The sequence below is a fragment of the Amphiprion ocellaris genome, chromosome 8 (assembly GCF_022539595.1).
Source record: "Amphiprion ocellaris isolate individual 3 ecotype Okinawa chromosome 8, ASM2253959v1, whole genome shotgun sequence".
Classification (NCBI taxonomy): domain Eukaryota; kingdom Metazoa; phylum Chordata; class Actinopteri; family Pomacentridae; genus Amphiprion; species Amphiprion ocellaris.
In genome coordinates this window covers 36,871,417-36,898,099 of record NC_072773.1, presented here as the reverse complement: position 1 = coordinate 36,898,099, position 26,683 = coordinate 36,871,417, and the positions used below count along the sequence as shown (strand labels likewise).

Here is a 26,683-nt window from a genome sequence, read left to right as displayed (position 1 = left end):
TCAGACGAGACAGCTTTGGACGTTTATTCATTCTTATGGATTGAATGACGTTTGTGACCCAAGATTATCTTGACACGCACACAAGAAGCCCACCAGAGAGACACACAAAGAAGTCATATTTGAGATTCCAAGAGCCCTTAAAACATTTGACTTTCATCTCATAATGTCAACTCCATACAGTAGATTTATCTTTTTAAAACCAACTCTGACATAAAGTGTAAACATCTGGGTGAACACAGTCTGAATGGAGTTTCCATCACATGTAAACAGCACAGAGCTCCATCGGCTAGAGACCAAATACGTGTTTATAATGCCAAAAATGTAGATTTTTGCACTCTCTAGTGACCAAGTGTGGGAATATCATCATTTGGGTTTCACAGTTGTGCTAAAATGCCAATGCAAAGAGTCCTTTTCTTCTATTAAGATTTGCTAAAAAATAATTTCAGACCTTTTGCATATAGAGATTAAAAACTGTGGCGTTTATGTCCATTTTAAACAGTACAGCTCCTCTGTCACTTGACTTTTCACATTTTGAGGCAGAAAACAAAAATAGCTTCATAAAGATCCTGAAATTCTGCCGCATTCCTTTTTCCAACGGTCTAAATAAAGCAGCTTATTTCCTACGTTATACTGTCACAGTGCAACAGTTTGTCTGATAAATATAAGGAGCTGTAATATTAGTGTTACTCTTCTTTATTGCACAAAACGTGAAGCTTGCAGGAGCCTCACTTACTGCATTTAACTCCTCTGACTTCTTCCCTACATTTCCCCCTGTCCAGTCCCATCTCTTAGTTTTTTTGTTTTCCTCAATTCCCATGAGTTCATCCAGTATTTCTGGATTTTTCCGGCATATTCTCTTCATTTTGTCTAAATCTGGGTAGCAGGAAAACCAACAGATGTCTTTAAAAGAATCCGTTTTTTTTCCTTCTTTGAGATGTCCTCTCTAAACTGATGCAGAACCTTTAACAACAAGGCTTATCATTCAAATTCAACATGAAAATATGTGGCTGGAAATGTACTTACTTGAGGTTTATTAGCCGAGCACACTGTGGCCGGCAACGTACGGTAATAACCGAACCCTGATACTGAACTCAGATTTGTCCATCAATTTGTCAACTATACAAGATTCTGCCATTATTCCACCCAAAATATCTGGATTTTCCCATTTCCTCGCCTCCCCCCCTCCCTCTCTCTGATGGGTACAGGACACCAAACACATGAAAAAGGGTTCAGGGTCTTTTCCCCTGCAACAGGATGAATTTGGCACATGATGATGGGCTCCTGGCGAGCGACGGGCGGGATCACTTGAGTCCCTCGTCTGTGCTCTTGAACATGAGGATGGCGTTGGAGATCTTGAGGGCGGGACCCAGCTTGATGCTCATGATCTTCACGATGTCGGTTTGGGTGAGCAGCAGGAACGCCTCCCCGTCGATCATCTGGAGGGACGCAAACAGCGGCGGTGTGAGTGGAGGTGGAGGCGGCAGGTTGAGGCCGTCGGTAACTTTCTGAATCCTGACACTACCTGCCATATGCCTTACAGTTAGTGTTACCTGGTAATTGTTTACCTTTCAGATGCAAATATGCCGTAATTAGGCGATATAACAACAGTATCAGCATCATCAGCAAAGAGGAAGAATAGTGACAGTTGGCAGAGAGATGCAGACGTAACGCTGCACAGTAAAAAACTTTTATTTATTCTCCTGTGACAACTCAAATGTCACTCATTGCTTCATCAGCTACGTTACCGTAGCAACCTTTATATGCACCGTAATATTATGAGAAGTCTAACTAATGCTAGTTTTACACATATAAACTGTTCAGGATTCACAGTTTGGTATGATTTCCAACCAAACAGTTTCAGTCACTGCATTTACAAAAGATAAAATTTAAAAGTCAGATTTTCTATTGAACATATTACACATCAACATTATGCATAAAGTTATTTTTTTGGCCATTTTTGACAGGTTTAGTTGAGAGGCAGACAGGAAAGCAGGGGTGATGAATGGGGGGAAGACCTGCAGCAAAGGGCCATGAGTGGGAATCTAACCCGACTATAGCTCCTGTTTATGGGTCGCCCAACCATAAACATCAACCAGATGAGCTACCTGGGCAAAATATCATTTTGATTAGCAAGGAGGGGAAAAAAAAGTGTTTCACGCAAGTTCGAGTGGAAATTAATGTTTTCTACATAAGTTATTCAGGTGGCTCCTGCAGTATGCAGCCGTGCTACACTGATGTGTTTCTTTATTTTCAGCTGAACGAAACCAGAGAAAAGTCGTACACAACATAGCCACAGAAGTTTGGACTAATGCTAAAAGGTGGAAGTTAAACGAAAGATCCTTTTGTGTGAAACAGAGCTTCACATAGCAGTTCAATAATATGTGTAACTACAGGGAGCCTGCTAGAATTGAAGTCATATAAATGTGCAGAAATACGCATGTGTTCTGAGCAAGCAGACACTTCATGCTTCATGCAAGTTCAAGAGTAAATGTAAAGGAATTGTTTCAGACTTCTGAATGCCTGAGAGTCTATTTGTGTCCTTGTGTGCGTTTAATTGACACACTCTGATAATCTCACCTCTTCTTTGAAGAGCCGAGCCTGTTCTTCACAGCCGATCAGATTCTGGACAAATCTGAAGACCTGCAGCACGGACATTCTTTATCAGACCAGAGAAATCAGATTAAAAGAAGACAAGCAGACAGGAAGGTAAGCTGCTCACCTCTTCCACGCTCCACGCTGCCACCTGGCTGGCATGAATCCCCTGAACGCCGGGCAGCAGCTTACAGTGCTGCTCCCAGCAGAGAGACAGAGTCCGGTCCGACTGACCGCTCAGAGCCGACATGAACAGCGACGGATACACTCCCTCTGAGGACATGTCTGAGGATGAATAATCACACAAAACCAGCAGTGGAGGTGAGAAACAGCTTCCCCATCAGACTCCTGAAAACCTGAACACACAGCGTCACTTTAATGGTTCTAATGCTGCTGACCTGCACTTTCCTGACCATATTTACTCTATTTTACTGGTTTTTATTTCATTTCATTTACCTCCCACATTTTGCATATATGTTGTCATTTTTATTATTGTCTTGTTTTATATTTACATTTGATTTTATGATTTAATGCTGTGAAATGATGTGTTTTACTTTATAATGAAACGACAAAAGTGAGACACAAAAGAATACAAAAAACATGACAATAATGAGAAGCAAAATGACAAAAAATGAGACAAATGACACGAAACAGCAAAAAAGAGACAAAAAGTTTTAGAAAAAGTTACAAAGCCACGAAAAAATGGACACACAACAAAAACGAGACAAAGAATTACATAAATGACAAGACAAAACGTGACGAAAGTGAGAAACAAAACGACAAAAAATAGACACACAACACAAACTAGGCAAAAAAACTCACAAAACAAGAAAAATGTTACACAAAACAACGAATAAAGCAAAACACAAAATGACAAAAGCAAGACAAAAACCACAAGCGAGAGAAAAAGGAAACACAAAAACGATAAAGACAAGAAACGACAAAAACATGCGACAAATGGCAAAATCAGACAAAAAAACAACAAAAACAAGACAAAATACTACAAAAACAAGACACAAAATGACAAAAGAACAATTAACAATTTAGCACTTTAGTTCATAACAACTTGTCATGGTCTAGAAATTATTTTAAATTTATAGTTTTACTAAATTTACAATCTGCAGTTAATGTCTTCTCTGGAATTTTTACACTTTGAGGGCCGGATTAGACCCTCTGGAGGACCTCTTTTGGCCCATGGGCCACATGTTGCACCCCCCTGGACTAGTTTAATTACTGGACTATCTTGTCAGGTAAATGCATCCCAGTCATATCCAGATGCTGCGTTTAGAAAACTTACTCTGGTAGTCTCTTTGCTGGTTCTTCCTGTATTTGGGAGGACGACCAATCCTGAAAACAGAAGTAAAACATCAGTTTGAGACCAAAGCAAACCTGCACACCTTCGTCCACACACCTTTACCTGCCACGGTAGTGAGTCTTCTTGGTCCTCTGGCCGAAGAAAAGGTTCCTCCTGCACTCCGAGTCGGACAGGTCGGCCTTCAGCCTGCCCTGGTTACGCTCGGCCAACGGGCAGCCGGATATGCAGTGATGGGCGGTGAAACGACCGGTCACATGACCCGAACCATCACAACCGGGAGTCGGACACTTCCTGCTCCAGAGATAGAGCTCCACTTTACCAACAGACAGAAAACTGAGTCCAATGCACACGTTACATCAGAAATATCTTCTAAAGTGGGGTTTAAATCAGACATTAGATCACGGGGTGAGAGTCAGGTTGTGTGCTCACCTGTTGTGGAAGCTGTACTTGTTGGTTCTGGGGTGGCTGATGGGTTTACAGGGAACAGAGGAGGGGTAGGTGGACTGGCCGGTAGCAGGAGGGTCCCTCACGCCTACGGACACGGAAATACAGAGGGGTGTGAGGGTTGATCGAAAACTTCCAAGACTGTGCACGTTGCGCAGGATGTCGCATGATATTAGTCTGACTCATACAGGATGTAGACAGTGGGAATAAGCCCTCCATTGGTTGCGCATTTCAGGTGGCTTCGTCCTTCCTGTCCACTATCTTCATGTTTGCAACAACGGCAACCTTCAAGCAGCAATTTACCACCCTGAACACTACATGTCAAAGCTATGCCAAGGATTTAGACTGCAGTACGGCTGTTCAGGTCTTTCTCCATTATGTTCTGCACAGTTAGCTGGCAAATGGAGACTACTGTCCAATCAACAAAAGGACCAGTGTTACTAATATGTTATTGTGATCACTGCTAGGTGCAGATTTGCAATTTCTTCATGGATCGCAAACAAAAGCTGACAAGAAAACATCCAGTGGATCGTTACTGGAGGATTATCACTGGCGGTGAGATGAGGAAGAACCTGAAGTTTACACAACGAGGTGCTTCAGGTCAGGAGCACCAGGAACAATCTAAGCATTTTCTTCAGCATTTACATGATTGTGCACAAAGAATGAATCCCCTCAGTAAGGTACAGTTCAACTGTAACATCTCAAGGTACTTGTCCACTAGATCTGGCAATTTCTAGCATCCTATTCATTGTCTACGTTTTAAGCTGTGATCCGGTGCGTCTCCCTGCAGCTCATTTACATAAAGTAGACTCGACTTCTACTTTATGTAAATTTGATGCGGCGTGCGGAGGGCCGACACATCACAAAACTTTCATCCATCTCCGTTCCAACCCTCACCTATGGTCATGAGCTCTGGGTAGTGACTCAAAGAATGAGATCATGGATACAAGTGGTAGGAATGAGCTTCCTCCATAGGGTGGCTGGACTCAGCCTTAGAGATAGGGGGAGAAGCTCAGACATCCGGAGGGAGATAAGAGTAGAGCTGCTGATCCTTCACCTCTAAAGGAACCAGCTGAGGTGGTTTGGACATCTGATTCAGATACTCCAGGGAGACTTCCTTTGGAGGTTTTCCACCGAGGAGGAGACCCCAGGGTAGACCCAGAACCTGCTGGAGGGATTATATATCTGGTCTGGCCTGGGAACGCCTCGGGATCCCCCAGGAAGAGCTGGAAAGTGTTGGGGAGGGACGTCTGGACATCTGGTCGTGCCTCCACGACCCGGATAAGCAGAAGACGATGGACGGACGGACGGACGGACGGACGGACGGACGGACGGACGGACGGACGGACGGACAGACGGACGAATGAACTGTTTTTGTAATAAAAGAGAAAGTTTGCGACCGAGCTGCCATGTTAGTCCGGCTTGAAATCCAGGATCAGACAGCTCCTGAGTCGAGTCGTTTGTCCAATCAGGGGCAGGAGAGTTGGAGAAGAAGGAAGCAGGAGTTGAACACTGGCTACTGGCCTCAAGGACACGCCCATGAAGCGGGAGATTTTCAGATGCGACCCGTTTACATGCAGGAACAATGGATTTAGTGGACATGTAGCATTAGAGTGTCAAAGGGAAAATAAAACACATAAAGACTGAACTGTGTTGTCACAGCACAGCGATTTCACACATCTTATTTAACAATACAGCACAAGTGTCGTTCTCCACTTCATCTACTCACTAGATTTGCCTCTGTGCAACTTCTACCTCTTTATCAGAATCTAACTCAAGTTGAATGGTTGGTGTTTGACACAGTTCAGGACATTCAGTGCTTATCGCAGACCATGCGTGACATATTTTATAAACACATGTAACATTGGTTTTGTTGTTGGTTTTGTCATCCTGACAGAGTCCTGGAACTTTTTGATCACAACTTATATCTACATACATACAGTGTAATGTTAATTAAATCTCCTGTAACAAGTGGTATATAGACCAATAGGGCTTTGTACAGCATAGTTTTGAAAAAAACATCAAACTGTTATTTACATGTCACTCCAGCAGTGAAATTTAACCAATCATTTGGGAAACAAAAGCTGGTCAGCACACATAATATTTACTGCTGCTCTGATTTAAAGCTAAGAATCAATAACAATAGTTTTAATGAAGCTATTTGCTACCATGTAGTTGCTGTATTTTGCCGTCCCGTGGGGGAACTTTCAGCGGGTGACCGGTCGCCTCACACCAGCCTGCCGGATGGACGTCTGGGTGGTCCGAGTCCATCCACTCATTGTAGACGTGACTCCAGCCGTCGTAATGGACCTGAACCGAGAGCAGACGCTGAGCTGCAACACATATCCACACTGACCACACATATTCACTCACAGCCCACACAGCTCAGCCGGTATAAATGGATCCTGAGCTGATTTAAAAATGTATATTACAGCTCTTGTTCCAGAGGGTCCATCAAAACCATTAGTGAAGAAAAGTACTCAGTTAAAGCTGTAATGGACCTGAGGGAGCCGCAGAAAATATTAAACAATATCACACACATATAAGAGCAGAATCTTCATAACACACACAAACATGCAGTTATTACCTTAATGCGATGAGTCTCCACTTCCTCCACCGTGGCCACTCTGATCAGACCAGGACTTCTCTTGTCTACAGCCTCCAGTTTCATCTGAGGCTGGAAGCTGTGGGCCGCCCGCTGGAGACAAAGGATGATTTAAATTCAGCTGCTATGAACATGTCAAACATATTCCACGTCAAGGTTCTACATGGTGAAAATCCATTTCTATTGTGTTCTGTGGTGTAAAGGAAAAGCTGATAAGATGTGAGAACATTTAGTTCTTCCATTCCTGAAGGCCTTCCCCAACAACTACACATCCTCTCAACAACTACACAACCCTCCTGTTGTCCTCATTTATGGGCACCAAAAAATATTGTTTCCTTGTCTGAAAAAAATTCAGCAAAAAAATTCCCAAATTTCTGAAAATTCCAATAATTCCTTAAAAGTTTCCCTTAAAAATTTTATTTAAAAAAAAAAAAAAAATACAAATTCCCTAAATTTGGCAAGAGAATTCTAGTAAATATTTTTGTGAATGTTCTTAAGAAACACTTTTAACATTTCTTTTTTCTACCAAAAAATGTTCAAAGATTTCCCAAAAATGATGAAAATGTGGACATCAGAAGTTTCACTGTGAAAATATATATTTTTTCCACATTTTCAAACTTTAAAATGAGTCAATTTGACCCACAGGACGACACGAGGGTTAAGGGTGACTAGAACTGAATATGTAAAACAGAAATAGGAGTGATTAAATGGTCTCCTCTGGCCAATGAAAATACAGATAATCGGGAAAATGCCAAATAACGGCCACACTAATTGGTCAGGCTGGTAATCTGTCTCTCCCTACTGTGAAGTACTTCTGTTGTGATGCTTTTAGTTCAAGAACATGAGAAAAGGAATCAAATTCTCTGGTTGAGACATCAGGTCAAAGGATTTACCTAACAATCATGCTGAAAAGTTGAAATACCAGGAACATCATCATTCACCTCACCTACTTCAACTCTTCTTGAACTTTGTGAAGCCAGGAATATACAGTCATGGAAAAAATTATTAGACCACCCTTGTTTTCTTCAATTTCTCGTTCATTTCAATGAATGGTACCACTAAAGGTATATTACCTGAAAAATACAATGAACACGACAAAAAATGGACACAACATAGGAACCATGCCTTGGTTGCTCAATCACCAGATCTAAATCCAACTGAAAACCTGTGGAAAATCATCAAACACTAAATGGAGAACCACAAGCCCAAAAACAAAGCAGGTTAGTTAGAATTAGTGCAACAGGAATGGGCTGCTGTGACAGCAGAACAATGTCAGAAGCTGGTGGAGAACAGCCAAGATGCATGGATGCAGTCATCAGAAACAATGGTTATGAATCAGTACTAACTCCTGTATGGATCATGGGACTAAAACAGACAGAAAAATAAACATGGAATCCTTTTTCTGTTGTTTTTGCCATTTGGTGTCTCATTTTTTGGTCTCATTTTTGTCATTTGGTGTCTTATTTTTGTTGTTTTTGATGAAAACAGAAAAGAAAACATGGAATCCTAAAAGCTGTTTCTGGCAGAACAATGCAATAGCTACTGATGGAAGAACTGAAGGGATTTTGGTTATTATCAAGAAAACCATGAAAAATGTCTGATATCAGCTCTGAAATTCAACTCTTATCAACTGTTTTTATTGTTATCGTTATATTTGTCCAAAAAAATGGACCTTTAGTGCTACCAGGCATTAAAATGAACAAGAAATTGAAGAAAACAAGGTGGTCTGATCATCTTTTCCATGACTGTATGTATAGGATATGGTATAAAATGTTCACACCTAAACTGTACCTTCAAAGCTAATCAGTAATTTCTTGGTTTCACCTTAGATTCCTGCTCAGAAGCTCCACTTAGCAGTGCTTTGTTTTGTCTGGAGGCTGAAGGTTTCAAATAAAGCTACCAGACTGTGATTCCTGATGTGAGAAGCTGATACAGCCGGCTGTGCTCTGATTTTAAATTGCTTCTTTGTTTTCAGGCTCTTTATGCTGTGAAGGACTGTGAATACAATAATAAAATTCTGAGTGTTCTTCTCACCACTTTGAAGGCGTCAGCAGCCACTGCCTTGGATCCGGTCTCCTCCAGGTACAGAGACCATGAGAACCGGCCCTGGTCTGGGTAATCTGGTGGATGCAAACACAAACATTCATCCTGAACATGCCGTACCAAAGCTTACACTGTGTGTTTCTTATCTGTAATCGGTGCTAATCTTTGTGACAGTGCATAGTGAGAAACCTATTTTAAACATTGTTTGCGTATAAATTCCACTCACATGTGTACATTTGCATAGATTTGCCAGCATAGAAGTGAAAAGGAGCAAAAGGACGACGCTGAGGACATGAGGGGTAACTAGGCAGAGCTGCTTTGGAGGTTTATGAGCCGTGTTATTGCCTTTAACATGCTGAAACTACTGATTAACAGGAAACACACTGGTCACCTTGGGGTGGCGTTAGAGGGAGGTTCCTCTCCTGGCACCAGCCAATCGGGTGAATGTACGGACTGCTGGCGTCACACCTGGAGATCAGAACAAACAGGAACGACATCCAGAGTTTATTTCAGATGATGAATGAGCAACATTTGAAGTTATGAATGTGTGCAAGAAATGACAAATCAATTAGCTGCTGAAGAAAATGGTTCATCTCATAAAGAGTCAGGACTAAACATGATGCCTTTATGCCGTTCAAATGGAGAACAAACCCCCAGACGAGCAAAGACTACTTTCAAATTCAAGCTAAAGACCTACATGTTTACCATCAAATTAATTTTCTTTTAAATCAAATTTGTTTGTTAGCAATTCTGTGGGCGTTTGTTGGCCTTAAACGTTCTCTTTCGGCTGCCTTTGGGTATAAAAGTGTGATATAAATAAATTTGCTTTGCCTTAAAGATCCTGCAAAACCACACAGGTATTTCCAGCTATTTAGCTGCTCATGGGTTGAAGTTTGACAGTTAGGTTGAGAACAACTGACCCAAAATAATATCACAAGAGAAAAAAAAACAGTTAAGGGAGTCTACACAAACAGCATGTAAAAATAAGTTCATTAACCTCCTGAACTCCAGCAGTTTCTGAGTGGTTTTTGTTCCCACAGCTGTCTGCAAAACTATTCAACCTCTCTGACATTTTTGACATTCTGGCAAAATGAGCAACATTCCAGCTGCAGGCGACTAAATCATATCAGAGGTGAACAGTTAGTTTATTGAAATATAATACCAAAGCAAAATTCAAGATTTAATTCATAATCCATCCAAAATTTCAACTTATTGACAAAAAGCAGGCGGCAGAATGATTCCACGCCCTATAAACAGTGCTGGTAAATACAGATAACTGCAGTACAACTCTAATCCATCCACCTGCATGTCTACATTTGGAGATGAATCCAACGGTGACACATGCGAAACATTGAGTAATACTCAGGTCTATATAATGGCTTCACTTTGGGTCAAAACTCCCCATATGCCTCTAGCAGCACCATGGTTCAGATCGGAGAGACGTTCCTGAAGTCTAGAGAGGAGATAGCTGCTTTGCACCAGAAAGAAAATGGGTCCAAGAAGATCTCCAAGCTCTAGAATGTTCCCAGAGACTCTGTTGGAAGCATCATTGGTAAGTTCAAAGCCACCGCTACTGTGGCTACACTACATGGTCCTGGTGGAAAAAAGAAGCTATCAGCGAGAACATCAAGATTCCTGGAGACAGATGGACAAGAACCCCAGGCTGACTGCCAAGGACCTGCAGGAAGATCTGGCTGGAAGAGGAACTGATGTTTCTGTGGACACATTCCATGCTGAAGGGCTTAATGCCAGATCCCCTAGACGGACACCGCTTCTGAAGACACACCACAAGAACAATGTTCTCCAGTCTGCTAGAACCAACCTATCAAAGCCACAGAAGTTCTGGGAGACGGTTCTATGGACTGATGAGACCAAACTAGAGCTCTTTGGTCTTATGGATCAGAGGAATGTCTGGGAGGAAGAACGAGGAGAAGAAAACCCTGCCTACTGTGGAGCATGGTGGTGGATCTGGGATGCTGTGGGGTTGTTCTGCTTCTAATGGAACCAGGAATCTCCAACGTGTTGAAGGCACCATGGATTCAGGAAGTACCAGGATATTCTGGACAAGAACGTCACTCAGTCCGTGAAAAAGTTGAAGCTAATTGGACGTTCCAGCAAGACAGTGACCCCAAACACACATCAGAACCAACAAAGGCCTGGTTGGAGAAAAAAGCCTGGAAGGTTGTAGAGTGGACATCACAACCTCCAGACTGAAACCCAATGGAGAATCTGTGGTGGATCTGAAGAAAGCTGCTGCAGCACATAGACCTGAGAACATTGCTGAGCTGGAGACCATCGTCCTCGAGGAATGGGCTAAAATTCTCTACGAAAACAGCAGAACCATGACTAGAAGTAGAAAGAATTCAGACGTGCCACAGATGAGTAGTTCAAGGACTGTCAGAAAGTTGAAAATCTGATGATTCTCTGTGTTTTTACAGCTTCTGGCTCTGATAAATGGTGTCATTTTAACCGCTGCTGGGTTGTGAGGTTCAGAGGGTTAAACAATGACAAAAAAAAGAATGACTGAATCAAAAATGGTAAAAATCAAAAACTCGTGCACCAGATAAGATGCTCACCAGTAGTCGTACGTGTCGTCCCAGTTGTCAAAATGAACCAGGAAGCGGTCGTCCACCACGTCGGTGACGGTTGCTACGCAGATGAGGGATGGATTCATGCGGTCGACGGCCTCCAGCTTCATTCCCGTCTCGAAACCACACTTTACATCAATCTAAACGGAAAGAAAACGTATCACACACCACCTAAACCAGTAGATAAATGAAAAATTAACACTCCTGCTGGACTGATTTCATATTTTCATTGATTTACGAACTATTGAACAAATGACAGACTGAATGATGATATTTAGACGTATATTTTATGATGCCCTCAGATGAGATAATTAAACTCTAGGAGACAGAAATCAAAAAGGACTTCAGGTTCGACTTTGCAAAATGAGAATCACCACAATCTATGATCTACAAATCAATATTCAATACTTAGAGAGTAGAAACTTTGCTTTCTGAAAGAGGTGCTTTATTACAACTGCTTCTCCCTGATGTTGGAGTTTTTCCAGCCCTCATCCATCCATGTTTGAGTTTAATAAAACTACCGTATATTAAAGTGTTACCCTGCCGGGACTCGCAAACACTTCTTTGGGAGCCACTTGTGCTTTAGTCATCCTCAGGTAGTTGGTCCAGGTAAACTCCTCCTCTTTACAGCCTGCAGGACACACAGAAACACAGGGAGGAAATTAACAGATTTTTGGAGCGTTTATAAGAACAGATTAACATTTTGGTAAACATTCTTAGAGAGTTAGAACAGACGACTCTCCTGTCTAGATGTAAAAACGCCAGGAGACAGTCAGCCAGGCTCAGAGAAAATACGAGAAACAGGAAGGAAAAGGTCACCTTGCTCTGAAGGCAAGCAAAACCCACCTTCCAGCACTTCAAACAATCAAAACTAATTAACACTCAGCATCTCTACTCTGGAGCTCCTTGTATCTGGATTTGGTAGTTAAAATGGAACCAATCGAGATTGTTTTTAAAGGTTGATTCAGCAAAGAAGTCTTGCTATTCCCACAATGTTTGTCGTGTGTTGTGGTGCTAATTTCTCTTGTATTACACTTTGAGATCAGCGTTTACTGGCTCACAGACTAATTTACTGTTTTAATTCGGAAGAAGTGAAAATAACATTTTTTGTTGAAATTTCTCCAATCTCATTTGGCATGGGATGGGAGGAATATGTTCTAAAAAACGTGTCTCTCGTGTATAGAACCGATCATTTTGGCCTTTGGGGACGGTTTCTCAGGTAGATTTTATTTTTAAATAACACAGAGTTTAAAGGTTTAGACCTCTAAACCCACTAAGGTTTGAAAAGCATGTTATCATTATAAAAAAATTTAAAATTTACACCATTTATCACATCCAGAAACTGTAAAAACAAAGAAATTGTCAGATTTTCAACTATTTCTGACTGTCCTTGAGCCGATCATTTGTTTTTGCTTTTGGTTATGTCTGGAAAATGACATAAATCTAAGCTTAAAATCATGATTTTTTTCCCCAAAATCTCTTTATTCTATATGACTCACTTGAAAATTAACAAAAAGCATATATTTTACACCAGATTAGGCAACTGAAAAGCTATAATATAATAATAACAATAACAACAACAACAACAACAACAATAATAATAATAATAATAATAATAATAATAATAATAATTATTATTATTATTATTATTATTATTATGATTATTATTATTATTATTATTATTATTATTATAATAATAATAATAATAATAATAATAATAATAATAATAATAATAATAATAATAATAATTATTATTATTATTATTATTATTATTATTATTATTATTATTATTATTATTGTTGTTGTTGTTGTTATTATTGTTGTTATTATTGTTATTGTTTTTTATCATAACAATTAAAATTAAAATAACAATTTATTCATTTTTTAAAAAATATTTTAATTTTTGAATGAACTGCAGGCTGTGTTTACACAGAAGAGCTATATCAGTACGGAAACAAATAAAAATAAATCAATAAATCAATAAAAATCATGCAGATAGGAAACGTTACACATTTTAAATTCCTGGATTTTTCAATTTTTGCAAAGAAATTTCATTTTTCTTTCTTTTTTTTAAAAAAATGATTTCTGGCATTATAGATTTGTTAAACTCCACAGAAAACATTTTTGAGTTCTCTCTACTTCTAGTCATGCTGGTTCTGTTTCCATCGAGGAAAAAATTAGTCCAGAGTGAGAAGAAATGTGGCCGGACCAAGAGTTCAGAGGGTTAAACTCTGCTAAAAGAAACAGTCCTGCACAGAGTTTCCTGTAAAATCCAAACCAAGAGTTCACTTATGGATTTATCTATTACAGTGAGGAACATTTTAAACGATTTGTTCAGAGTTGATGATTGACAAGGCATCGGTAGGTGGAGGTGGTGCTGGCGTGTCGTCACCTCTGACCTTTGGGAGTGTGTAGTTTGTGTCCTGTGCTTTCACACCAGCCTGCCGGGTGGATGTCGGGCGAGTTGGCGTTCACCCAGAAGTCGTGGCAGTCGGAGTAGCCGTCGAAATGGAGCCTCAGCCGGTAACCACAGACCTGCAGAGAAATACGAGACATGAGGGAAACCGGAGCCGACACCTGAGAGATCCGCTGGTCCACGAGCAAACTGTGATTTTTCTAGCCGGAACAAACTCGCCTGGACATGAGCAGCCGTTGAGCACCTTAATGGACTCACCTCAGCCACAGTCAGGACGAAGTACATGGAGGGATGCTGCGGGTCGATGCCTTCCAGCTTCATCCCCTGTTTGAAGCCGTTCTTCACTGTGGGGACTCTCTGGGACTGAAAATGAGGAGCAAAAAAAACAGCAAATGTTTCAGAGAAGAGAATAAAGTGAACACAAAAGAGCCTTGTGGAGAAATTAGATCACAGCAAAGAACAGAGGAAAGATAAAACCGCTGGAAATGGACCAGAAGAGATGAAGTTTTTATGTTTTTCCTCTCAGGCGTCTGCAGAACATGTGCTGCAAAAAGATGGGTTTGAAAATTAAATGACTCATTTACAGTTTTTCTCAGTCGCTTTGGTACATTTCTCAAATCATCCTCGACATTTGCAAAACAGTGCATTTCTCAAAACAATTCGTACAAACAGCAAAACATCATGGATTACCTGCTTAAGACTCTCTGGCTGAAAATCCTTAGTTCATCTCTCCAAAGTAAATATCTGTGTCAATGAACATGTCAGTGGATCAGAATGAAAAGTCCTGGTGTCATTGTGTGGATCAGACAGTCAGATTGCTGAGTCATGGTGTCCTTCTAACTGTTCTCTGGAGGGATGTTCTGATGGAAACTTTGGATAAAGTTCTGATGACAGTTTTTGTAAATTGTAAGTTCCACCTTAGTGAATGTGGGAGATTGATTCCAAGAGACTGGACAAGATTCACCTTTAGACTTTTTCTGTTTGTGTTGTAATTAGTTGACAGACCATGTCATTGTGATACAGAAAGGAAAACAGCGCTGCATAGCACAAAGAAAAAACAGAAGTAGAAATATGAACATAGGACAATCTCCTGAGGGAAAACTGTCCGTGCAGCTGTAGGAATTCCAGTCCAGTCTTCCTACTCCTCCTGACATTCCTGTCTGTTGGACACAAATTCTCATTCACATCATGAATATCTTCTCTTGTGTCTTTCAGCGATTTCAGAAAACCCAAACTCTTCACACATTTCCCTTCATTAGAGAAAGTCAAGATTCACCTGGGAGCAATTTACCAACTCAGGACAGATATATAAAAAAAGTCTAATGGAAATGTATAGAAACATCCTGACATATTCTGACAACTTGTTCAACCATTCTGCATGTAAAGACTGATGTGATGAACTAATGCCTAGATGTTGTGGAGGGTGAGAATATTCAACAGAGACCCATTAGAATACATTTAGATCAACATGACAGAAGCAGCTGATTATGGAGGAAACAGCAGAGAATTGGACAGAATCATTTCATGGATGAACCAAAGCATTTACAACTTGTTCAAAGAAATGAGAAACTGCTTTTTTGATGTGCACAAGTGATTCGATGATGTGAAGATTGAACAAGTAGTTTTGACAATTTCAATTCTGATCTGAGAAATGAACCAAAGCGACTGAGAAAAACTGTAACATTATATCAAATCAAAGAATAAAAGCACAAATTATGTCTTTAGCTGCTTTAACCCTCATGTCGTCCTGTGGGTCAAACTGACCCGTTTTAAAGTTTGAAAATGTGGGGGAAAAAAATTTTCATAGTGAAACTTCTGATGTCCACATTTTCAACATTTTGGGGAAATCTTTGAACATTTTTTGGTGGAAAAAAAGAAATGTTAAAAATGTTTCTTTAAGAACATTCACATAAAAATCAACCAAAATCCAGCGAATTTCACTGGATTTTGGTTGATTTTTATGTGAATGTTTTAAAGAAAATATTAGAAGTTTTACTGATATATATGGAATCACTTTAGATATTTTGGATTTCTTTGGAAGATTTTTTACTTATTTTTTGAAAATATTTACAAGAATTTTCTTGCCACATTTGGGTGATTTTCTAAAATAAAACTTTTAAGGAATTCTTGGAATTTTCTTCCTGAAGGTTTTGGAAATTTTCAGAAATTAGTGGAATTTTTTTGCTGAATTTTTGTATTTTTTCAGACAAGGAAACTATATGTTTTAGTGCCCATAAATAAAGACAACAGGAGGATTAATCTGCTCTCAGTCAGTTGGACTCTGTGTTGCAGTAAAACAAGCAGAAGTAAAAGTCCAGGCTGTTCTGAGTCTGAAAGTCAAACTCACCTCCTGGAAAAGCTTGTTGGGAGCAGCGACAGTCTTGCTTTCCTCCAGATACTGAGTCCACGTCCACTGCTCCGTCTTACTGTCTCCACCTTCACCAGAAACACCAGTTAATCTACAGCAAGACATGACTAAACAGGTCTGAAGGGAGGGAGACACATATGTGGAAGCAGAAAAGAAGTTGTTAAAGGTGCTCCTGTAGTCTTACAGTGAAATATTACAGTCTGACCTATAAATTCAAACAGTCCTCAAACTCTATATGTGACCTACAATACAAAGATGTTAAAGTCTTTCTCTGGTCATTGATTAAACGGCTTCAAATTCATCAAATTAGTGTATCAAAGTGACATATTTAGATGCTTTTCTTTAATTAAAAATGATCTTTTCCTGCCTTAAAATGAGCTTTAAAATGAAACTACACAGTCGGTTTCTTTAGAATCGGCAGATTGATGAAGTTCTTGCCTTTTTCTTCAACCATAACTCTGCAGCTGGAGCACACCAGCTCAACTCTACACTGACAGCTATTTGTAATATTGGAATAAGAAACATAATGATAGAAAAAGCCTCGTCCTGTAGGCTGACAGATTTAGATGCCTTTATTATTGCCTGGAGGGAAATGAAGTTGTTCCAGCAGCTGGAGATTCAATAAGGTAAAAACAATAAGAGAACACAGAAAGTTAGGGTGTAAAATAGATGAAACTAAACTAAAATAAAACTATATAAAGATTTATAAGATGAAACTCAACAGAAATACAAGAGTGACAGAATGTACAGATGAGAATGTGATAACGACAGGATTATTTCCTTTGATTAAGAAACCATAAAATCCTAAATGTGTGTTTTTCAGTGTCATTGATAGATAGATAGATAGATAGATAGATAGATAGATAGATAGATAGATAGATAGATAGATAGATAGATAGATAGATAGATAGATAGATAGATAGATAGATAGATAGATAGATAGATAGATAGATAGATAGATAGATAGATAGATAGATAGATAGATAGATAGATAGATAGATAGATAGATTCTAATAAACTAACATCAGACATTTTGAAACTCAAACAACTGTTGAAACACTTCCCACAGTTCTGCCAGGAAAACCTCACAGTGGAAGGATTCCTGCTGTTTGTCTGAATGGTTAAAATGCTTTTTTACTTCCTTGTTTATTTGGTATGAGCTGATCCTGAATCCTTTAAACCTCCCAGACAAAATCCTCTGAGAACCATCAAAAGAAACCTGCCGACTGAAAAACCAGCAGCATCGTGTCTCGAGAACGCTTCAAAAACCAGACCCAGACACAAAATAAAGCACTGAATGAGAAGCTTATCTTCTGCTGCTAACGCTCTTTGGAATAACGCCTCATCAGAGTTAGAATCACACAACAGAGACACGTTCAGACAGACCAGAAATTAGACCTGGAATCAGAAACCCACAGGGAGGAGGATCTGTAAATGCTGTACATTAACACAAACACAGACAGACATCCACTTTATCCTCATCTACCTGCAGCAGAAAGCTGTCGGAAAGAGATTTATAGACCAGCAGAGACAACACGTGATGAACTGATGGGACCTCGTTTAGCAGAAAAAACACGATTCACACATTAGTATCTGAAAACACACTTAATTTAAATATACTCTGATTGGATTTATTTGAAAGAAAGCTTCAAATGAGCTCATTTACTCATTTTCATTCTAATTCATTCTATATTTTTGCTATTTATTTGCTATTTAGGACAATAAAATGTGATGTAATGTATTGTTTATCCACTGTTATATATTATTTTTGATTGTTTTCTGCTTTGGCTAAATGAGTGTTTAGCATTTATACCAATAAAACAGACCATGTTCAACTTATAATTGATTTTACTGGTCCGACCCACTTGAGATCAAATGTGGTTGTATGTGGCCCCTGAACTAAAATGAGTTCGACACCCCTGACGTACAAACTTTAAGCATAGTTGTGTGTCTCTTTGTGTTCACCCTGTGATGCACCCACACCTCTAAAGACTCTCTACAGGATAAAGCAGGTGTAGATAATGGATGGAAATGATGGCAAAAAACATGAAAAATGACATGAGACCAACAAAAAGACAAATTAAACGATCAGTCCAACCTCCTCTGATGTGTCGACTGTCTACTTTAGAATCATCCATCTTCTCATCCTGAAGAACACAAAGGAGTCGCCAGATCAGAACAGAATTATCAGACATCTGATGGCTTCTTTTAACCCTCCTGTTGTCCTTCCTCATTTATGGCACAAAAAAACATTGTTTCCTTGTCTGAAAAAAAATCCAAAAATTCTGCAAAAAAATTCCCCAAATTTATGAAAATTTGCAAAACCTTCAGGAAGAAAATTCCAATAATTCCCTAAAAGTTTCCCTTAAAAGTTTAATTTTAAAAAAATTCCCCAAATTTGGCAAGAAAATTCTTGTAAATATTTTCAAAAAATGAGCAAAAATCTTCCAAAAAAAATCCTAAAAATGTCTAAAGTGATTCCATATATATCAGTAAAACTTCTAATATTTTCTTTAAGAACATTCAGAAAAAAATCAACCGAAATCCAGTGAATTTTGCTGGATTTTGGTAGATTTTTTTCTGAATGTTCTTAAGTAACATTTTTAACGTTTCTTTTTTTCTACCAAAAAATGTTCAAAGATTTCCCAAAAATGTTGAAAATGTGGACATCAGAAGTTTCACTGTGAATTTTTTTTTTCTCTACATTTTCAAACTTTAAAACGGATCAATTTGACCTGCAGGACGACACGAGGGTTAAACACTAAAATGTGACAGAAATCAAGCACGGCTGCATAACGAAGTTTAAAGAAACAAAGCTGCTCCACCGTCCCCTCGATGTCAGAGTCCTCCTCAGACGGACTCAGGTACTCCTTCCTCTTCCTCTTCCTCATGGGCTTCAGGTGGTCGGGGTTGAAGGAGGAGACTCTGCCGCCTGCTGGAACCTTCTCCACCCCGATGCTCCTCCTGAGGAGAAACAGGACAGATGTTGGTGAGATGATGAGTGTCTGCAGAGATGCATAGAGATGAAGCAGACGTTCTGAGCCTACTTGTCAGCGATCGGGTCCCTGCGGAGCTCCTCGGTGTAGCTCCTCGGAGCTCTGGGATCGTGGTTCTGCTGTCCAGGTCCGACCTGGACTTCCTGCTTGACGGGCACTAACCTCTCCGGCTCCACAGCTGCAGCTCTCACAGCGCTGATGGCAGCTGACACATCTGGAATATTAGCAATAGAGTTGAAAACAGAGGACAGGTTGAAAACTGAAGTCTAATTCTAAAACTATGAAGCGTCTTTAACCCTCGTGTCGTCCTGTGGGTCAAATTGACCCGGTTTAAAGTTTGAAAATGTGGGAAAAATATATATTTTCACAATGAAACTTCTCATGTCCACATTTTCATCATTTTTAGGAAATCTATGAATATTTTTTGGTGGAAAAAAGAAATTTTAAAAATGTTTCTTAAGAACATTCACAAAAAAATCAACCAAAATGCAGCAAATTTCACTGGATTTTGGTTGATTTTTATGTGAATGTTCTTAAAGAAAATATTAGAAGTTTTACTGATATATATGGAATCACTTTAGATATTTTTAGGATTTTTTGGAAGGAAAGGAAGGAAATGATTTTTTTGGTGCCTGTAAATGAGGACAACAGGAGGGTTAAATGATCTTTATTTCATTTCTGTCTTGTTTTTTTTTTTTTTAAATCAGTTTTTTAGTTAGAATCAGATTTCTCCAAATGTCTGAATGCGGCCTGATGGATATTTTTAACTCAGATCCACAGCTGTATCCTCTTCACTTGTCAAGAGACGCTCGGCTGCAGCTGATGCAATTATTGCTCATTTCTACTTAACACACACACACACACACACACACACACACACACACACACACACACACACACACACACACACACACACACACACACACATGGCTGATCTTTGTAAAGGGCATGCTATGCTGTGAGATGCTTCAGACGTCAGAGCAGAACGTCTAGCAGTCTTTAACCCTGCAGAAACCCATTGTCAGTTATCTTTAACAGAAACCGGACCGTTTATCAGAGTCTGAAACTGTAAAAACAGAAGGAATCATCAGCGCTCAGCTTCCTGACAGTCAACTACTCATCTGAAGCTTAAAGCTGTGATATTTAATTGAAATCCTTCAATTCAACGTCTCTTTTCATAATTCCTCAAAAATAAACGGCTTGCACTGAACAGATAAATAAACTCTTCAGTGCAGCTGTGAAGTCATTAATGATTCTACTGGGACCACATGAAAGAAATTCAGTTCAGCTGAACTGGGTTGAACTGCAGGCAGTGTTTACATAGAGCATGGAAAGAAATTAAAAATGTAAGCGGTCAAATATCTACACTAGGTAAACTCTCCATTTGTTCCACTAGATCCACCACCTGTGGGAAAAGTATTTTATTCTACACACCTCAATGAAAAATTAATCAAAAATAAATCGTCTGCTCTAACCAAATTCTGTAAAAAGCTAAAAATTTGGCACTCCTCAGTGCAACCAGGACACCACAACTGACTCAGCTTCGACCAACAGTCAATGGACAGTCAGTGTAGTTAAATATCTATAGTATGAATAATCTTCTTTTTTTTCCAATATAGATGATATGATAGATAGACAGACTATAGATAGATAGACTATAGATAGACTATAGATAGACAGACTATAGATAGATAGATAGATAGATAGATAGTTAGATGGATGGATGGATGGATGGACGGACGGACGGACGGACGGACAGACAGACAGATAGATAGATAGATAATATAGTAGATAATACGGTAGTTCCTATAGTAGTAATAGATGATATTTAAAAAGGCTGTGAGTGCTGCTAGCTGTTTTTTATTTAGCGTTCAGATCCTGCTGCTGCTCCATCCTTATGTAACCGTGACTCTACCTTGCTTGTCTGGAGTGTTTTCTGCATCAGTGGATCTCCCAGAAGTCCCGGCTGCTGGTTCAGCGGTGCCGCCGGTCGTCCCCGGGGTGATCAGTGTGCTCAGCGTTCCTACGTCACTCACACAGAACTACAAAACAGACACACAAACACACGGCTGAGTGGACCATCTGTCAGAACGAGTCCTGATGTTCCTCCACGTTCTCCTCAAACAACTCAGCACGCAATTAGGAAGTGTAGGAGTGTTTCCTGATGTCTTCATGCTCAATCCAGATTCTTTAAGAGTCTGGAGGATTAAATGTGATCCTTTTAACTCTGGTGTCGTCCTGCGGGTCAAAATTGACCCGTTTTAAAGTTTTAAAATGTGGGGAAAAAATACATTTTCACAGTGAAACTTCTGATGTCCGCATTTTCAACATTTTTGTGAAATCTTTAAACATTTTTTGGTGAGAAAAAACAAATTTTAAAAATGTTCTTTAAGAACATTCGCAAAAAATATTTGAAAATATTTACAAGATTTTTATTTTTTTGCCAAATTTGGGGGATTTTTGGATTTCAAATTGAACTGTTTTAAAGTTTGAAAATGTGGGAAAAAAAACATTTTTCACAATGAAACTTGTCCACATTTTCAACATTTTTGGGAAATGTGACAACAAAAACATGAGACAAATGACAAAAAAGACAAAATATGACAAAAATTAGACAAAATAACAAAAATGAGAAAAAATGACTAAACCATGAGAGAAATGACAAAAGCTAGCCAAACAAAAAAAAAACAAAAATGAGACACAAAATGACAAAAATCAGACAAATGACACAAAACAAAACAAAAAACATCTTTAACATTTTTTGGTGGAAAAAAAAGAAATGTTAAAAAAATGTTTCTTAAGAACATTCACAAAAAAATCAACCAAAATCCAGCGAATTTCTCTGGATTTTGGTTTATTTTTATGTGAATGTTCTTAAGGAAAATATTAGAAGTTTTACTGATATATATGGAATCACTTTAGATATTTTTAGGATTTTTTTGGAAGATTTTTACTCTTTTTTTGAAAATATTTACAAGAATTTTCTTGCCAAACCTGGGGGATTTCTTAAAATAAAACTTTTAAGGGAAACTTTTAAGGAATTATTGGAATTTTCTTCTTGAAGTTTTTGCAAATTTTCAGAAATTTGGGGAATTTTTTTTGCTGAATTTTTAGATTTTTTTCAGACAGGAAACTATATTTTTTGGTGCCATAAATGAGGACAACAGAAGGGTTAAAGATTCAGGAGTTTAGTGAAATATTGTTCTGATTATTTTTCTCTTTTTAAACCCTCTGAACTCCAAACTAACTGGTTTGCTTTCATTTGAAAAAACTGCTCCCCATAAAACAACATTTATCAGGACGGAAACCTGCAAAAACCTTTTCAACTTTCTGACAGTTCTTGAAATACTCGCCTACGATGCACCATTATGTTGGAAAATTCATCAAATCTAAGTCTAAAAATACAATTTTTCATCAAATGTACTTTATTCTATATGTCTCCAATAAAAAATAATCAAAAATAAATCATCTGCTCTAACTGAATTCTGTAAAAAAACTAAAAATTTGGCGCTCCTCGGTGCAACCAGGACACCAGAACTGACTCAGCTTCGACCAACAGTCAAGTGATAAAAATTCAGGGACTTTTTGGTGCAACTGGGCTGTACTGCAAGCTGTGTAGTTAAATATCTTTAGTATGAAGAATATTCTTTTTTTTCCAACACTGGTGACACATGGACACTTAGAAAAATGTTGTACATGCTGATTCCATGTTTTGTAAAACAAATCAAAGAAATTTCATTTTCATGAGCACAGTTTCAAAATGACACAGTTAAATCACATTTACTGGTGTTTTAGTTGTGTTTTACTGGTGTTATTTTGTGACTATTTACTGTGGTGATGTCCGATATTGGCTTTTTTGCCGATAACTGATATGCCGATATCGTCCAACTCTCAATTTCCGATTCTGATATCAACCGATACTGATATCTGTGGGCTATTTAACTAATTTTAGGTAACATCACATATCTCCTGTGATGGAATTAACACATCAGGCCTCATTTTATTGTGATGCTCCATTGGATGCATTCTCAGATGTAAACATTGTCTGCAAAATAAGAAAACTACTTCAACTGAAGTTATGGAAAAAAATGCCAAACAACAGTTCACACACTCCCTCTCTCTATGAGTCGGTAAATGTCGGTGAAATCCATTCATTATTTTATCAGTTTTCATGACAGGCAAAAAAAAAAAAAATGACAATGACATTGACCCATATTACATTTTTTCATGCCGATATCGGCCCAGTAATATCGGTGGGTCGATATTATCAGGCATCCCTAATTTGCTGCTGGCTATCTTGGCCAGAGGTTCTTAATCTCAGTGGGATTTTGTCCTGGTTCAATAAGGGTTAATAAAATGAAATAAAGATTTTTTTCTTTTTTATGATTGATGGCATTATATATTTTTTATGCTACACAGAGGGCATCTTTAAATGTTCTCCATTTCCAGTCGTGGTTGTTCTGTTTCCATGAAGAAGTTCATACTGCAGTGAAAAAAGAGCCCACAGTGAGTAGAAATGTGACAGTAGTGTACGGAGCACACAGCAGCTAGTTGGGCTGCAACTAGGGATGTCCGATAATATCGACCTACCGATATTATCGGCCTGATATTGGCATAAAAATGTAATACCGGTCAATTTCGCTGGCATTTACTCATAGAGAGAGGTACAGAGGGAGAGTGTGAACTGTTGTTTGAGACAATTAAAAAAACATAAATATGTCATTTTTTCCCCATAATTTAAGTTGAAGTAATTTCCTTATTTTGCAGACAATGTTTACATCTGAGAATGCATCCAATGCTGCATCACAATAAAATGAGGCATGATGTGGTAATTCCACCACAGGAGATATGTGATGTTACCTAAAATTAGTTAAATAGCCCACATATATCCCAATCGGTTGATATCGGAATTGGAAATTGAGAGTTGGACACTATCGGCATATTGGTTATCGGCAAAAAAGCTGATATCTGACTTTCCTAGCTGGAACACATGTTTGATCCAGAACCATCTCTGTACCTTGAGGTTGCTACTGGGTAAGATGGCCATCCCCTCCTTCCACTCCAGGACGTGGACAATGCTACAAGCTCCGCCCACCTGTGCTGTCAGGGCAGGCGTGGCCATCTCATTGGCCCTGCCGCCTTTACCTGGGGTTCCCACGGCAACAGCTGGAGTCACCTCCACCTTCTGATGGCCAGGACCTAAAAACGGTTATGATTTCAGATTCATTAGCTTTTAGTTTCTTCTTTGACTAAAAATAATTCTTACCAAAAAAGCCAAATTAAACTGATAGTGACTCAGTGTTGAAGAGCAGTAAATGTTAAAACTATCAAGGAGGGTTAATCCTTTCTATAGGGGATGTTCATGCTGATGGAGACCTGAGCTCACCTGGCAGGAGGAGGGCCGTGGTGGTGGTGGTGGTGGTGGTATGGGTCTGAGGTCGGGCCTTCTTGGCCATGCTGTCGGCTCCACAGATGAGGATGGTGTCGCTAGGAGACGAGGACGACGGCTCCATGGGGCTGCAGTCGGGGTCTTTGGATGGAGCCTCCATGTTCACTTTGGCACTCATAACGGCGTCCTGGTGTTTGTGCTGGAGCGCTGGACAAGAAAAGGACGAGGAGCAGCAGAAAATATCAGCTTCTCTGCCATTTTAACATTTTATTTAACTCAATCTAAGCTGCTTTTAGTTGTTGTTTTATGCAATCAGTATGTAGTGGGTATTTTTTTTATCCAAATTTAGACAATTTTCAAGTCATTTTGGACAATTTTCAAGTCATTTTAAACAAGTCTTATGTCAGCTTGGATCTTTTCTCATCATTTAGGATAATTTTTGTGTCTTTGGGAAAATTTTCAAGTCATTTAGGACATATTTCATGTCATTCTGGACTAATTTTTTGTAATTATGAATTATTTTTGGACAATTTTTGAGTAATTTTAAACAATTTTCAAGTTATTTTGGACAATTTTCTTGTCATTTTGGACAATTGTCTTGTAATTTTCAAAAAGTTTTATGTCAACTTGGATCTTCTCTCGTCATTTTGGATCATTTTCGTTTTTGGGATAATTTTAAAGTCATTTAAGACAAATTTCATGTCCTTCTGGACTAATTTTCTGTAATTACGGATCATTTTCAAGTAATTTTGGACAATTTTCGAGTAATTTTGAACAAGTTTTCACGCATTTTGGACAATTGTCTTGTAATTTTCAACAAGTTTTATGTCAGCGTGGATCTTTTCTCATCATTTTGGATCATTTTTATGTCTGGGATAATTTTCGAGTCATTTAGGACAATTTTCTTGTCGTTCTGGACTAATTCTCTGTAATTATGGATCATTTTCAAGTCATTCTGGACGAGTCAACAAAACTCTTAAACCTTGCTTTTCTTTTAGCACAAATAAGGCATTAATGAGGGAAAATGCAGCAGAAAGACTTTAAATTTCATCCAACTATAACAAAAATAACAAAATAAATAAAAATAAATAAAATAAATAGTATTTCTTTTATAAAAAATGATGCAAAACAGCCACGACCCTGTTTAACTTTTTAACAACCATCCATTACCTCCAGTGAAATGAGCCTTTAATGGTGACACACCAGTATTTCCACACACACGCAAAAATACAGCATTTCAGTTAAAATGGCGGAGGATGTGAAATCCTTGAAGCACAAGAAAATAAAAAACAAGTAAAATGTGTAAAAATCTGTGTTAATTCCAGTGAAAATCCCGTTTAGTGAGAAAAAGCCTCCATTCCGGTAACATCTTTAATGAATGAGGAGCATTTTCACCTCCTAACACCACCAGGCATGGTGGATATTCCACTAAAACCTCCACCGCTGCTCACATTAAAACGCATTTAAGTCGACTGGCTCAATTAACCGGCTGCCATCATTTCATTTTAGACATGAAAAGCTTTTGTGGCTGATTTCATCCGGAACGCCAAAAACGGTAAACGTTAAGGAGGGGAAAATAATTTAAAAAAACAAACCCACCGGTTGTACATTTAACCCCATGGAATGCAATTATGTCCGCTACAATTATCGGGAAGTTATAAACGTGAATATCAATTCGTGTTTGCAGATTTGAGGAATTTTTGGCTTACCAGCTCTGCTCTCCTGCGGCTCCGGGGCTCCCACTGCGCATGCGCGGGCCCACAGTACAGTCACCGCGTCTCTGATGTGTTAAGACTTCCACTGATCAGAGATAAATAATCGATTACACCGGCAAATGGAAGCTTTAAAATAACCAAAAACCCCAAAGCGAACTGCAGCTTCTGCCTCCAAACACAGATTCCAGCTTCCCTTAATGAAGCAGCGTTTA

General features: G+C 38.9%; 1 protein-coding gene across 2 annotated transcripts; it reads right to left on the bottom strand.

The window, feature by feature from the left end:
- Window positions 1-26,611, bottom strand: l3mbtl1 (L3MBTL histone methyl-lysine binding protein 1). Of its 2 annotated transcripts, none has more exons than XM_023284039.3 (22): window positions 26,466-26,611; window positions 24,754-24,963; window positions 24,385-24,566; window positions 21,283-21,409; window positions 19,419-19,581; window positions 19,197-19,335; window positions 18,470-18,518; window positions 16,351-16,439; window positions 14,262-14,366; window positions 13,987-14,122; window positions 12,127-12,218; window positions 11,576-11,727; window positions 9,391-9,467; window positions 8,991-9,076; window positions 6,939-7,049; window positions 6,520-6,661; window positions 4,337-4,439; window positions 4,010-4,201; window positions 3,890-3,939; window positions 2,720-2,877; window positions 2,578-2,640; window positions 1-1,436 (listed from the first exon to the last, which is right to left on the bottom strand). In XM_023284039.3, exons 2-22 carry the CDS (start codon window positions 24,932-24,934, stop codon window positions 1,302-1,304), a joined length of 2,532 nt encoding a protein of 843 aa, XP_023139807.1. In that variant the 5' UTR covers window positions 24,935-24,963; window positions 26,466-26,611; the 3' UTR covers window positions 1-1,301. The 2 variants fall into 2 exon arrangements, with proteins under 2 accessions (XP_023139807.1, XP_023139814.1); XM_023284046.3 differs by having other exon boundaries at window positions 4,010-4,198.
- Window positions 26,612-26,683: the final 72 nt, after the last annotated feature.

Coding starts and splice junctions, on each gene's coding strand:
- l3mbtl1 (XM_023284039.3), bottom strand. CDS start 24,934: ATGAGTGCCAAAGTGAACATGGAGGCTCCATCCAAAGACCCCGACTGC. Junction 19,336..19,418: donor AGGGACCCGATCGCTGACAA/GTAGGCTCAGAA, acceptor GTTTCTCCTCAG/GAGGAGCATCGGGGTGGAGA. Junction 1,437..2,577: donor CTCGGCTCTTCAAAGAAGAG/GTGAGATTATCA, acceptor GCGTCCCTCCAG/ATGATCGACGGGGAGGCGTT.